At 45.6% G+C, this 14047-nt stretch overlaps 1 protein-coding gene across 1 annotated transcript in view; it reads right to left on the bottom strand.

Moving 5' to 3' along the window:
• Positions 1-14047, bottom strand: part of DLGAP2 (DLG associated protein 2) — a 135507-nt gene that overhangs the window by 75025 nt on the left and 46435 nt on the right. Inside the window, exon 3 of the mRNA XM_029226495.1 lies at positions 6977-7188. Coding sequence (XP_029082328.1) covers positions 6977-7188 — 212 coding nt within the window. The remainder of the gene's footprint in view (positions 1-6976; positions 7189-14047) is intronic.

The raw sequence follows: 14047 nt of genomic DNA, 5'->3' as shown, positions 1-14047 counted from the left end.
ACTTCAAAGATGTTGCTTCATTATTTTCTGGCTTGAATACTTTATGACAAAAAGTCTGTGAAAATTTTTTGTTCCTCTGTATGTAATGTGTCTTTTTCTCCAGCTTTCTTTAAGATTGTCTCTTTACCCTTGGTTTCTGGTAGTTTGAAAATGATGTGTGTGGCTTTTGTTTTGTATCTGGTACTTATCTTTCTTGAGATTTTCTGAGATTCTTCAATCTGTGATTTAATGTCTTTCATTATTTTTATGAATTCTTGGGCGTTATGTCTTCAAATGTTTCTTCCACTGACTGCTTCCCCTTCTCTTTTCCTCCCAGGATTCTGGTGTGTTGGGCAGTTTGATATTTTCCCACAGTTCTTGAATGCTCGTTTCCACTTTTTATTTCTTACATTTTTTTCTTTGCGTTTCAGTTTGGTGATTTCTGTGGACCTATCTTCAAGCTCACTGATTATCACTCAGTTATGCTGAGTCTGCTGAAGAGCTCAGCAGCAAAATTCCTTACTTCTAACACCATGATTTTCATCTGTAGTATTTCTAGCCGCCTCTTTCTTCTAATTTTTCTCTCTCTGCCAACTTCCCTTCTGTGTATGCGAGTAGTCCACGTTTTCCCTTAGATCCTTTGGCATTAATTCGTTATTTTTAGGTTCTCTCTGATAGTTCTGTCAGCGGTTATCTCTAAATCTCCTCTTGGCTGCTCTGTTTTTTGAGAGTGGCTTTTATTTTCTTTTATTGTGTCTTCTAAGTTCTGATATTTCTGAATAGATGGCACATTTGCATAAATGAAGGTTAACACTATATACAGAAAAGGGACATATTGAGATGTCCTGGTCCCAGCCCTATTGCACCTACTTCCTCTTTACTCCTTAGAGGTAAACATTTTTATTAGTTTCTATTTATCCTTCTATTGTTTCTTTATGTAATATAAATATGATTATTTATATTTATATAAATATTTATACTATAATTTATAATTTATAAAAATTTATCATATAAATATGATATGAGTTTTAATCTTATCTTCCCATTTTATTATAGAAAAGTGGCAGCTATATACTAATGTCCTATGCTTTGCTTTTTAAAGGTGATGTAACCTGGATCGCTCCAAATCGGTACATAGAAATCTTCCTCATCTTTTATAGCTGCCTAATATTCTAGTATATTCTATGAATAATATTCTACCATTTTAATGCTTGTATATCTATTATTCAATCAGTACGATAGTGGTGAACTCTGGATTGTCTTAAACTTCTGCTATTACTGATGATGTTGCAATGAACATCATCTTACTTGTGTCACCGCTTACAGGTGTATCCAGAGGCTAGGCTGTCCCAAGCGGGACCCAAGGCCTACGGATGGGCGCGTAGGCAGTTTACAATTCCTTACAGTGATATACAATGGAATTGTGCGCATGCTTGACAGCAATTTCTTTAGAATAAGATTTTACATTTTTAGCTTTAAGTGGAATGCTAAAATACTCTCTAAAAGTTTCAATTATCGATAAGGTATGTAAACAGTCTTTTTAAAAAACTAAATTAAATTATTTTTGGCTGCATTGGGTCTTCGTTGCTGCACGCGGGCTTTCTCTGCTTGCGGTGTGTGGGCTTCTCATTGCAGTGCCTTCTCTTGTTGAGGAGCACGGGCTCTAGGTGCGTGGGCTTCAGTAGTTGTGGCACCTGGGCTCAGTAGTTGTGGTTCGCAGGCTCTAGAGCACAGGCTCAGTAGTTGTGGCACGCAGGCTCAGTAGTTGTGGCACACGGGCTTAGTTGCTCTGCGGCATGTGGGATCTTCCTGGACCAGGGCTCGAACCCGTGTCCCCTGCATTGGCAGGCAGATTCTTAACCACTGTGCCACCAGGGAAGTCCTGTAAATAGTCTTTTCTGGCCTTTGTCCATTTTTATAGCTACAGTGCTCACTTTTTCCTTACTGATTTGTAAGGCATCTCTTCGTATTAAGAGTACGAAAATGTGTCACCTGTATTATGGAACATTTTCCCAGGTTTTTATGGTTGTTTTACTTTGGTGACAGTACTTTTAGCTTGTTGATTTGTTTGTTGGCTTTTACCATGAATACGTTTTTAGTTTTATGAATTAAAATCTGTCAGTGTCTTGTAGTTTCTCACTGTGGAATAAGGTTTGGATATGCCTTCTCCAACCCAAGATTGTAAAATATTCATATATACATGTTCATGTATCTATATACACATATACATATACATACACATGTATATACACATACATGTATACACACACGTATATATATATATACACACACACACACATACCTGTATATACTCACACATACAAATATGATTCTTATGCTTATATCTGTAACCCACCTGAGTTTATCTTTACATATGAAGTAGTTCTTAAAATAAGCTCTCCTTTCTCTATAAATTTAAAATGCTACCTTCTTGAGAGAATGACTCAGAGATGTTCAAAATTATTAGAGCTTTGACTTCTCAATTTAACTAAGCAGAAAAAAATGCCCCAAATTAAATTAGTTGGTCTACCTTTCATAATTATAAAAAGTGAATTCTCCAGATACTAATACATAAGCTAATTTAAAAATCTAGTAAATCAGATTCAGTAGCATCTTGAAATTTGCACTTCATTTAAAATAATTCTAAATTGTGTCTGCCTATGGGCAGGGTCTGACCCACAGAGAGACAGGGTCTGTCCCCGGCCTGGGGGTCTGATTTTCCTGATCAGTCAACAAAACTGTTGAGAATTCTGAGCAGTAAGACAGCTGTGACAGGTCTTTACGTGTCTGTTTTTGTTTCATTTTTCTTTCGAGAGTGAAAAGACTTTCTCTCACCTTGCACTCTATAGAGAACACAGCAAGGTGAAAGCGAAAATCCTTGTATGTGTAATAAGGACATGCACTCAATTATTAATGAGAAGACTGACTTTTTTCTCGGTTTAACAGCAGGAAGACAAGACAGTGTTCAACAGAATCACTGTTCCCAGAGGTCAGGCATTTTGAGTGCGTGCAGCCTTCACAGAAGGGGTTTTAGATTATACGGCTCAACAGGGCTGGTAACAGGCAACTAAACAGCCAATCTCGTTTCAGGTCTTAGCTGGGCAGATTGAAGAAGGGCTGCTGGGAAAGTTCATTTTATACCAGTGTTTACTGTGACTTGGGAGGCTCGTAAAATTCCTAAGGTTTCAGTGTGCCCATATGATAATTCAACGATAAGAACATCATCAATCCATCAAATTAAAACTAAAGTATAATTACTAGGTTCATCTGACTATTTCATCTGCATTCTTAAATACCATTATGAGTGTGAATAGAATTAACGGTGCATACTGAGAATAAAACCTAAAGGAGGTTGGCAGACACCAATTCTTATGTTTATCACTTGGCTCTTAAACCGTTCTGTCAGTCAGCTCCTGTTGGTGAAGTTCTGTGGTGCCAGAGGGAAAACATTCAGTGCACTGCTAAATCTGATGGCTTTCAGTCATATTTTAAACACAACTTTAGAACTACCACTTCCTTTCCCTCAGAGATCATGCTGGGCCCCAGGCACACGACCCTGCTATTTGGGTGAGATACTTTCCTCAGACATGGGATTAAAAGAACTTTTCATTTCAAACCCCTGGTCCCTTCCGTGGCCTTCAGTACCTTGTTCCTCTGACTCAGGGTTCTGTTCCATAAAATGGGCACAGTTTTTATTTCCCTGGGTAAAGAGTTGAGTTTTCATGATGCCATTTAGGACGAAAATAAGTGAAATTATATTGAAACCTATAAAATCCTAAGATGTGCTAAGAGCCTAACAGGCAATAATAACAACTTACTTGATATACCTCCCAGTAACATATTTTAAAGAGAAATTTCATATGTTAACACAAAGAGCGACTTGTTATGGGAGTTTCACGGACTTTGCAAATTAGCAGAGGAGTCCTGCAGGGCACGGTGTCGTCTGGACATGTCACAGGGTGCTGCCCCCACCCCTTCACATCTCCATCGCAGTGTCAGATTTGGGGGAAAAGAATAATCCACACACGTGTAAGGAGAATTTAGCACAGTGCCTGGCACGTGTCGGAGGGATGAACGGAGTGATAAACACAGAATAACGGGAAGAAGGGCCCGACCGAGGGCTTATCTCTGCAGACAGAGTGGGCAGTGTTTGCAAGGCCAACGCAGACGTAAGTGAGCTGAGAACAGGAGCAGGTGTTAGGCAGCATCTTCTATTCATTTCCCCCCAAGTTTCCCGAGGTATGAAGTGCAGTGGGTGTGCTGGGGTTAGAAGCCTCTGTGGATGAACCCCCGGCTCCACTTCCACACGCGGATGGTGAATGGTTACTCTGTCCGGTGGCCTTGCCTCTCCATCACTCTCTTGGGTTTTTGAGGGAATTTTTACGATGGTGGGTAATGATGCGTGTTTTACGAATGTAAACTCCTAACAATATCTTCTGAACATCGTCAGCACTGGCGCCTGGTACAGATGAGGGGAGGGACGAGAGGCAGGTGCTGACCACTGAAGAAGGGAATCGTGGTCCCGCGGGGAGGACTCACGGGTTGGGGACAGGGCTCCAGGGAGCACGACCAGTCTGGGGTCAGCAGACAGGGATAAGGGACTTTGTCAATAGGAAAACAAAGTGCGTAATTCTTTTTTTTTTTTTTTTTTTTTTTGCGGTACGTGGGCCTCTCACCGCTGCGGCCTCTCCCGCTGCAGAGCACAGGCTCCGGACGCGCAGGCCCAGCGGCCATGGCCCACAGACCCAGCCGCTCCGCGGCACGTGGGATCCTCCCGGACCGGGGCACGAACCCGCATCCCCCGCATCGGCAGGCGGACTCCCAACCACTGTGCCACCAGGGAAGCCCCCGTAATTCTTAAAAGGCCTGATCCCTGCTCACAGTTCAAACACTGCTTGCTTTTATTTCTTTTTCATGGTTTGCTTTCAAAGTGCACAATCATGAAATGAATCACGAACTTTTAAGATGAGGAGTTAAGTCGGTGGCCCTACCCAGTGGATCAGAACCCCGAGACCTGCTAAGCACAACTGCTGCCCAGGGAGGTGGGGTTTTCAGATAACCCAGGGTTCTCAGATGTGTCTTCAGGCACCCCCAAATGAAGCTGGGGAGACCGATGCCTGGTCCAGCCCTCGACGGCTGCGTGCCTGGGTCAGGTGATGCCTCTGGTTCCCCACCCCTAACCCCTCACAGTTCCCAGCACAACCTTCCACTGACAACCTCTTCCAACGGTTTGCTTTCTTTGCTTACACGCCCCCTTCCCGTTATCCCTCTGTGAGCTCCACAGGGCGAGCCTCTGGCTTGGCTCCTAGGCACTGATTCACAAACCTCCCCTGACCACCTCCTCTGTGTAAGGCAGCGCCTTACCTTAGGGGACCCGTAAGGGACGAGACAGGCGTCGCTGCCTCCCTCATCTGTTCGTGCCTGGCATCCCCAACACAACTGCCGAGGGATTTAAGTCAACGAGGTCATAAAGGTACCGTTCACGTTTGTCAAATGTAGGATACGGGTCAATTCAAAATTTAAATTTTTCATCCTGTGAGGTAACATTTAACGGATGACTGGATTTATCAGGAGAAATCACACCATTGTTTCACATGTCGCCATGTGCACGGGGCACGGGTGGGGGATGACACAAAGGTGACACCCTGGTCACAGCCTCATCCTCTCACTACGTTACAAGAACAACTCTGGATGCAACACTGGCAAAGCACTGAGCTGCTGTTTCACCCTCTTGCTGAACCTTCACACCAGAGAAGCCACAGCTCGTGGTGGGAAAAGCAGACAGTTCTTTGCACTTGTATCCAGACTTAGCTGGAAGGACCAAAAACACACAAGGTGACTGCTAAGAATTACAGTCATATTTTCATAGTTCAAATGAATAGCCGAGTTCCTAGTTTCCTCTGTTTATATTTTGGAAATTAGTTAAATTTATCAGCAGTGTGTCTTTGCATGCACCCCTATGTTCATTGCAGCACGATTCACGATAGCCAAAACATGGAAACAACCTAAATGTCCATCGACAGAGGAATGGATAAAGAAGATGGGGCACATATATACAATGGAATACTACTGAGCCATAAAAAGAATGAAATAATGCCATTTACAGCAACATGGATGGACCTAGAGACTGTCATACTACGTGAAGTAAGTCAGAGAAAGACAAATAACCATATGATATATCACTTACGTGTGGAACCTAAAATATGGCACAAATGAACCTATCTATGAAACAGAAACAGACTCACAGATACAGAGATCAGACTTGTGGTTGCCAAGGGGGAGGGAGAGGGATGGAGTGGGAGTTTGGGATTAGCGGATGCAACTAGTATATATAAACTGGATAAACAACAAGGTCCTACTGTAGAGCACAGGGAACTATATCCAGTCTCCTGGGATAAAACATAATGGAAAAGAATATCAGAAAAGAATGTCTCTGTGTGTATAACTGAGCCACTTCGCTGTACAGCAGAGACTGGCACAACATTGTAAGTCAGCTACACTTCAGTTAAAGAAAAAACAAAAAAAAACCCAATGTATTTTTGGACAAATATATAAAGTACATGCTATGATATTTGTAAAATTAATCCAGTTCCTGCCCCTACCCTGCAAAAAACGTGTTGCCTACATGTGCACTTGTAAAGTTATAGTAAACAAAAAATTCCCCATTGTGATTTTCACACACACACACACTCACACAGATGTGCTCCTGATCAATTGCTGGAATGATCTGAGAAGACACGGATGGGTCATTGGCTATGATAGGTACTTGAAAATTAATATTTGACACAGAAACTGCCCAAGTGTATTTCCTTAATTACTATGCAATGAGTAAATAACCGAAGGTCTGATTGCTTTTTTTTTAAAGGACTTGAAAATTGACGGCCATTGAGCCTAATATTTTCAACCCAGGGCTTTTTCTAGGGTGTTTGGACAACCGGCCGCAGTCAGTGTGAGAAGAGCCCTGGGCTGGGGTGAGGGAGGCACGTGGGGGGCTTACGTTTGGAGGTCTCCCGGCGGCCTCTGTCCGATGGACTTGAGCAGGGGCTCTGGCCGGAGCGCCACCTTGGGGGGCATTTTGGGGCTGGAGTCCGACTCCCCGCTTTCCTCGTCACCCATGGCTTTGATGTAACTGCCACTCCTCGTCCTTCTGCAGGGAATTTCCTCGTCTTTGCCCCCCGTGGGGTACCCTCCCCACTCGTCCTGGGGCACCTAGGAGAAAACAGATAGGGCGTGCGTCAGCCTTGGCGTCAGAATCCCGTTACTGCCTCTTTGGGGACAAATCCTCGGAGCTCGTGAAGACACAGCTTGTTATGGTCACTCAGCTGTGAAAGTCACACGCTTCTTAGGGGTCTGTCATTCAAATCCCCAAAGGACATTAATATACAACTATTGTTTTCTCCCCTGTTATAAAAGTAATAAACGTTATGGGAAAAGTGAGACAACGTTAGAAAGAAAAACCCGTTTGTAGTCTCAAAACCTGGAAAAAAGCACCACTAACATTTAGATTTATTTCCTTCTGGTACGAAAGCAGTTGAAACTTGAGAAAACTGGAAAAAGAGGTCCCCAGTGTGGAGAACAAGAAATAAGAGGAAGAAGGAGACCAAAGGAGGACGCCCTGCTGCGTGGTGAGGGCTGACAGGGGCGCACCCCACAGTCGGGCCCCCACGCCAGGGCCCTGCACTCCCGGGAAGCACACACTGCACTGGGTGGGGACTCAGACCCCGAACGCTGTCCACTGCCTGGGTCCCAGCAGAGCGACGCCCCCTCAGCGCTTCTGTGTCACTTCCGGGGTGCATGGGCTACGCCGCGTAGAGGATGAAGCAGGCCCGTAACTCCGTGTCCACCCCCCATCTGGGAAACCCGGCATCCTCACACAGCACAGACAAGTCGCAGGGTGTCTACACCGCATGCGCCTGCCCCATGCAGCTCACCTTCCACCAGCCGTGACCCTTACAAAGACCCAAACCACGCCAAGCAGCGGCCGAGGGTAGAGGGCTGCACGATTCCGCACGTGCCCGCACCGTCACACGGAGTTCTGCAGTCCAAGGACCTAACACACGTGCTCTCCGTGCTGCAGGACGCGATCTCCCAGAGTACTCTTCACGGAGACAGAGGACAGTGCAAGTCTGTACTGACAGTCTTCGGAGACAGGGTTCTTCCTGTGGTGACTATTCAGAGACTTACGGACACTCAGATCATCCTAAGAGGAGTCCTGCCATTTTTCCAGGGTTTTTAAAAAATTTTATTGAAGTCTAGTTGGTTTTCAATGCTGTGTTAATTTCTGCTGTACAGCAAAGTAACTCAGTTATAGACGTATATATATATATTTCATATTCTTCTCCCTTATGGTCTATCACAGGAGATTGAATAGAGTTCCCCGTGCTATACAGTAGGACCCTGTTGTGTATCCATCCTATATATAATAGTTTGCACCTGCTAACCCCAAGATCCCAATCCACCCCTCCCCCAGCCCCCCTTCGCAACCACAGTCTGTTCTCTGTGTCTGTGAGTCTGTTTCTGTTTCGTAGATATGTTCCTTTGTCATCTTTCCAGTTTTGATGGCGCCAGTGGGCCCATTTGTCACCATCCCCGCCAGGGACGCGCATGCCTGGATGGAAAGGCAGAGTTTTCAGCTGAAGGCACCTTTTCTCCATTTTCTTAAAACACATCTTCAGACATCTCGCATGTTACAGCCCAGGAGGGGAGACGGGGGATGGGACAGGATGTACCTTCTGCGGTTCCGGCCAAGACAAGCAGGGACAGGGCGGCCCCTCACTGAGAGGTGAGGGGGTGGGCATCAAGCCCCTCCAGGCCCCATGGTGACACGTCGTGGGTCCTGCCTGCAGTTTGTGTTTTAAAACAGCTCCCCCTCCGCCCACCCCAAGCTGGCTTAGGTCCACGGGAAGTGCGTGGAGACATCGCAGCCACACACAGGAAGAGGAGGGGGCTTAACAGGGTGGAGATTCCAGGTCCTCAGTGGACCGTGGGGGTCCGCAGCCGAGTCCCTGCAGCTGCAGAGCAGGGGCCGTGTGGGTGGCGTTTCCAAGCTCCTTGTTGCCGGGTGCTGAGTGCCTGTCTCCAGGGGGTTTCAAGAGGACAGTGACCCTGGGGGTGGTCCAGAGTGGGCGGGCGGGCACGAGGCCACAGACGGCAGTGCAGACCCGCCAGAGACACGGTGGGAGGAGAGAAAGGCCCGGTGACGGAGCAAGCAATCAGCCCCCGGGGAAACAGGCGTAGATTTACACACATAGAAGGTATATCCTGACGCTCAGGATTTGGGGCACGAGGAAGAAATGACTAAGGAAGAAGGAAGACTGAGCTTCTCTGGGCATTTAGGTCCTCATCCATGGGTTTTCTTACCAAAAGTCAGTTTTCCACCATCAGAACAAATTACCAGGATGGAGACAGATGTGGGCACAGGCATTTCCACGCCATTTCATGCCAGGTGGTAATGTGGGTCCAACATTTACAGCCACGTATCAGAAGACTTCAGACTGTGGGCGCCTCTGACCCAGCAATGTCCCCAGGCAACAGGATTCATGCCAGGGACTGTGAACCATTCATTAGGGTCAAAGGAGGAAAACTGATAATATCTGATGGGGTGGCGTGAAATATTTACTACAAGCATGCCATGGATACTGTGCGGAAGAACTAATATTTAGCCGACGAAGGGTGTTCACGGGTGGGAGCACTTTTAGAGTATGCACTCCATGTTCTTATACTTTAACGACAGATATGCCTGCAACATGCATAGACACATAGCCGGAAGGATGTGGAATCATCCCTGGGAGATACTGACTGCGGGTTTCTCAATGATTTTTCTTTATACTTATGTCTTCTCAGTTTTCTACATGGACCATATATCTTGCTAGGGTAGTAAGAAGTAAACTTTAGAAAATTTAGTCCCGAATGACAGTACATCTCAGCAGGAAGGCAGGCATAAAAGAAAGTGAATTACGGTTTAATTAGGGCTACAGAAGCAGGTGTGGAGGGAAAACAGGGAAGCAGCCAGTGGAGGCTGTGGACAGAGAGGAAATGATCTGGGAAGGCCTCCTGGAGGAGGGGTCTGGGCTCTAATTTCCTGGGATTTGAGCAGCAGGCAGATAGCCAGGACATGGAAGCAACCTAAGTGTCCATCAACAGATGAATGGATAAAGAAGATGTGGCACATATATACAATGGAATATTACTCAGCCATAAAAAGGAACGAAATTGAGTTACTTCTAGTGAGGTGGATGGACCTAGAGTCTGTCCTACAGAGTGAAGTAAGTCAGAAAGAGAAAAACAAATACCACATGCTAACACATATATATGGAATCTAAGAAAAAAAAAAGGTCATGAAGAACCTAGGGGTAAAGACGGGAATAAAGACACAGACCTACTAGAGAATGGACTTGAGGATATGGGGAGGGGGAAGGGTGAGCTGTGACAAAGTGAGAGAGTGGCATGGACATATATACACTACCAAACGTAAAATAGCTAGCTAGTGGGAAGCAGCCGCACAGCACAGGGAGATCAGCTCGGTGCTTTGTGACCACCTAGAGGGGTGGGATAGGGAGGGTGGGAGGGAGAGAGACACAAGAGGGAAGAGATATGGGAACATATGTATATGTATAACTGATTCACTTTGTTATAAAGCAGAAACTAACACACCATTGTAAAGCAATTATACTCCAATAAAGATGTTAAAAAAAAAAAAAAATGAAGAGGGAGGCACCAAAGGCCCAGGAAGGAGGAGGCCGGGGGTTCCTCTATGGGCCGGGCGCTCCCGGGAGGGAGGCTGCAGACGGCAGGAGACAGATGGAGAGGAGCCGGGAAAGATGCGTCCCCACTGGCAGCTTCATGGAGTTTTTGTGAATTAAAAACATGTTTCCGTAAAAAAAACAAAGATTTCTTCCCCAGCAGCTTGTGAATTAACTAACAAATGAGAGCAGCTTGTATTTTTTTGTTTCTGATGTAAGCCGCCAATTTCGCAGTCTCTGACAGGAGAGATTTCAATACAGAAGGAGTGTAAACCAGAGTCAAGCGTGGGCTCTGAATACCGCTACCAAACCACATGTCTCCAGACTATCAAAAGAACAAGGGAGTGACACGAAAATGCCACCGTGCCTGAGTCAATAACTCTTTCTTGGGTACATTACAGCATCAAAAACCTGCAATGGCAGGTAAGGGTGGCCAGGGTTGGCCCCAAACCAACAAGTGCTTTAACGAACGAACAAATGAACTTCCTTTCACGGTGACCACTGACCTCTGCTACTCCATGCGGGATCTTTGCTGCATTTAGCGATAATTATTACTTTAGTTCCTACTTGCACAGTGTGATATTTACGATGTCTAAATAGGCATTTTCCTAAGGTTGAGTTGAGTGTACAGTTCAGTGTCTCCTGCTCCTTGCTTGAAGGAAACTTCAACGCGGCAGGTTAAAATGTCCTTTCTTCCTTTCAAGCAGCAAGGCACGGGTGACAAGGGCCGGGGTTTCGTAATAATATTCTCTTTCAGGTGTTGAAACAAGGAAGAAAATGCCATCAAACGCTGTGTGTCCCTGTAGGGGAATGTCTTCTCCATTCATTCCAGAAAGTTTTTGTGTTTTGTTTTAAATGCATACCAGGCACGCTCGCCACTGGGAATATAATTGAGAGCAAGACAGCTGGGCTTCTCAGTTCCAGGTTGTTACAGTAAACAACAATGGTTCCAAGTGGGGACACCCTCTAGGGCCACCCAAGACATCCATCAGGGGCAGCCGTGGGTGCCACATACTTGGGGGACACGACCAGCATCCTGGGGGCCAGAGATGCTCGTTCTCAGGAAAGCACGACACAATCCCATCCCCATGAAGAACTGGCTTGTGTGCTGTATGCTTTTCTGTCTATAATGACCTGAGCCTTGAATCTAACTCTTCTTTGTATGTAAACTAAAGTCTTTTTGCTTTTTTCATTTGCATGGTTTTAATGAACAGTGGATTTTTCAGGAATGCAACTAACCACGTAAATCAAGGGAAGAGAGAACTTTGTTTGGTGTGATGCTTCCCCAGGAACTGTTGACCGTTGCCGATAATCCCATCTGGTGGGTGAATCTGCTGGCGGTGCGTGAATCGTTACTACTCCCTCCGCGGGTCTAAATTATTGTGTCTTCATCCGGAAACAAGCTTCCGAATACTTCCTTCTGTACATGTTTGTCATGTGCCCAGACATTTTTATATTAAAATTCATGTTCTTAGTTAAAAGTGACCCTCCTTTTATTTCTCTGTTTTATTAGCGTTTGGGCACATTATACACGTAAACAAACCTATACAGCTGACCCTTGAACAATGCAGGTGTTGGGGTGCTGACCCTCCATGCAGCCAAAAATCCGAGTATAACTTGTAGTCAGTCCTCCAAATGCTTCGCTCAGCATCTGAGGAGTCAACCAGCCGTGGATCATGTAGTGCTGAGCATTTACTACTGAAAAATTCCACCTACAAGTGGACCCATGCAGCTCCAACCTGTGTCGTTCAAGGGTCAAATCTATACTCAGAATAGTGTGTGTAGGTCGGTTACACATGAGTTTCATTTTAGAATAGTCCAGGAGACACCGTGAAATATTTGCTATAAACAGGATACTTGGTTTGACATGTTTAGGAGCCATGGTTACGGGCAGGAAAGTTGTTTAAACAATAGCACAATGGGTATAAATGCGTGGACTTTGGAGAGGGCGTGGTTTAGCTATCAACAAGCCTCCTAGGACCTGAGAAGGCGTCTCACGAGAAGGTGTCTCACATGTTCCAGAACCACTGCGTACAAAAACAACTTTCTGAGGTTACCAACTTAAAACAAGGGATCAAGGTTAGCGTTACCCCGATACGACATATAAGCATCACGTACCCCTTGATATGATGCACTGAACAGGACACGATATCACTCTTGGGTATTCTTGCCAAAAATGCATAACTTTCATCATGAAAACATCTGAGAAACCCAAATTGAGAGACATTCTGCAGAATAACTATTATTCTTCAAGAGTGTCAAGGTCATTAAGGTAAGGAAAGATTGGGGAACCACCATGTATTGGAGGAGATTAAGGAGACACGATAACTGAAAGATTGTGGGAACAAAGAGGCCATCGGGGAAAACTGGTGAAATTCAAATGAGATCTGTTTTTAAGTTAATAATATTATAATGTTGTTAATTTCCTGATTTTGATAACGGTGCTATGGTTATCTAAGTTGTTAACACAGGAGAAATGGGGTGAAGGGTATACCTCAGTTTTCTTTTCTATTATTGCAACTTTTATGTAAATCTAAAATTATATCAAAATAAAAAGAAAAAAATTAAAAAAAAAAAGGAAGGCGTCTCATAAGAAGGCTTCCCAGCTGAGCTCGGACACCTGGGAGGTGGGTGGTGCTGGGAGGGGTGCTGAGGGCCGGGAGGCAGGGCCCGGGAGGAGGTGCAGGCGGAGGGGTCCCTGCCCCCAGCCCAGGAGAGTCGGCTTCCGATGAACCCAAGTCCACCTAGTTCTAACTCTCACGCTCTTGGGACGACCCCAGTGGTTCTCAGCTGGGGGTAATTCTGTCTCCCGGGGACACTTGGTGACGTCCGGAGACAAGTTTGGTCATCTTCAAGGTGGGGGGACTGCCTCCTGGCCGCTGGAGGCTTGAGGCCAGGGATGCCGCTAACATCCTTCCCTGACCCCCGTGCACAGGAGAGAACCGCCAGCCCAAGCGTCAGCTCTCCTTTGATTTCTACCGTGCACATTCACAGCCACACACAGCCCTCGTCCTTCCTAACTGGTAAACGTGGGCAGAGTGGAATACTCACCCACACAATATTATTATAGGTTTACATTCACAGCCACACACAGCCCTCGTCCTTCCTAACTGGTAAACGTGGGCAGAGTGGAATACTCACCCACACGATATTATTATAGGGTTACATTCACAGCCACACACAGCCCTCGTCCTTCCTAACTGGTAAACGTGGGCAGGGTGGAATACTCACCCACACGATATTATTATAGGGTTACATTCACAGCCACACACAGCCCTCGTCCTTCCTAACTGGTAAACGTGGGCAGAGTGGAATACTCACCCACA

Source organism: Monodon monoceros, unplaced genomic scaffold, assembly GCF_005190385.1.
Source record: "Monodon monoceros isolate NGI ecotype Baffin Bay Population unplaced genomic scaffold, NGI_Narwhal_1 Super_Scaffold_17, whole genome shotgun sequence".
NCBI lineage: Eukaryota > Metazoa > Chordata > Mammalia > Artiodactyla > Monodontidae > Monodon > Monodon monoceros.
Note: the sequence above shows the minus strand (reverse complement) of the source record. Positions and strands in the feature narration are given on the sequence as shown.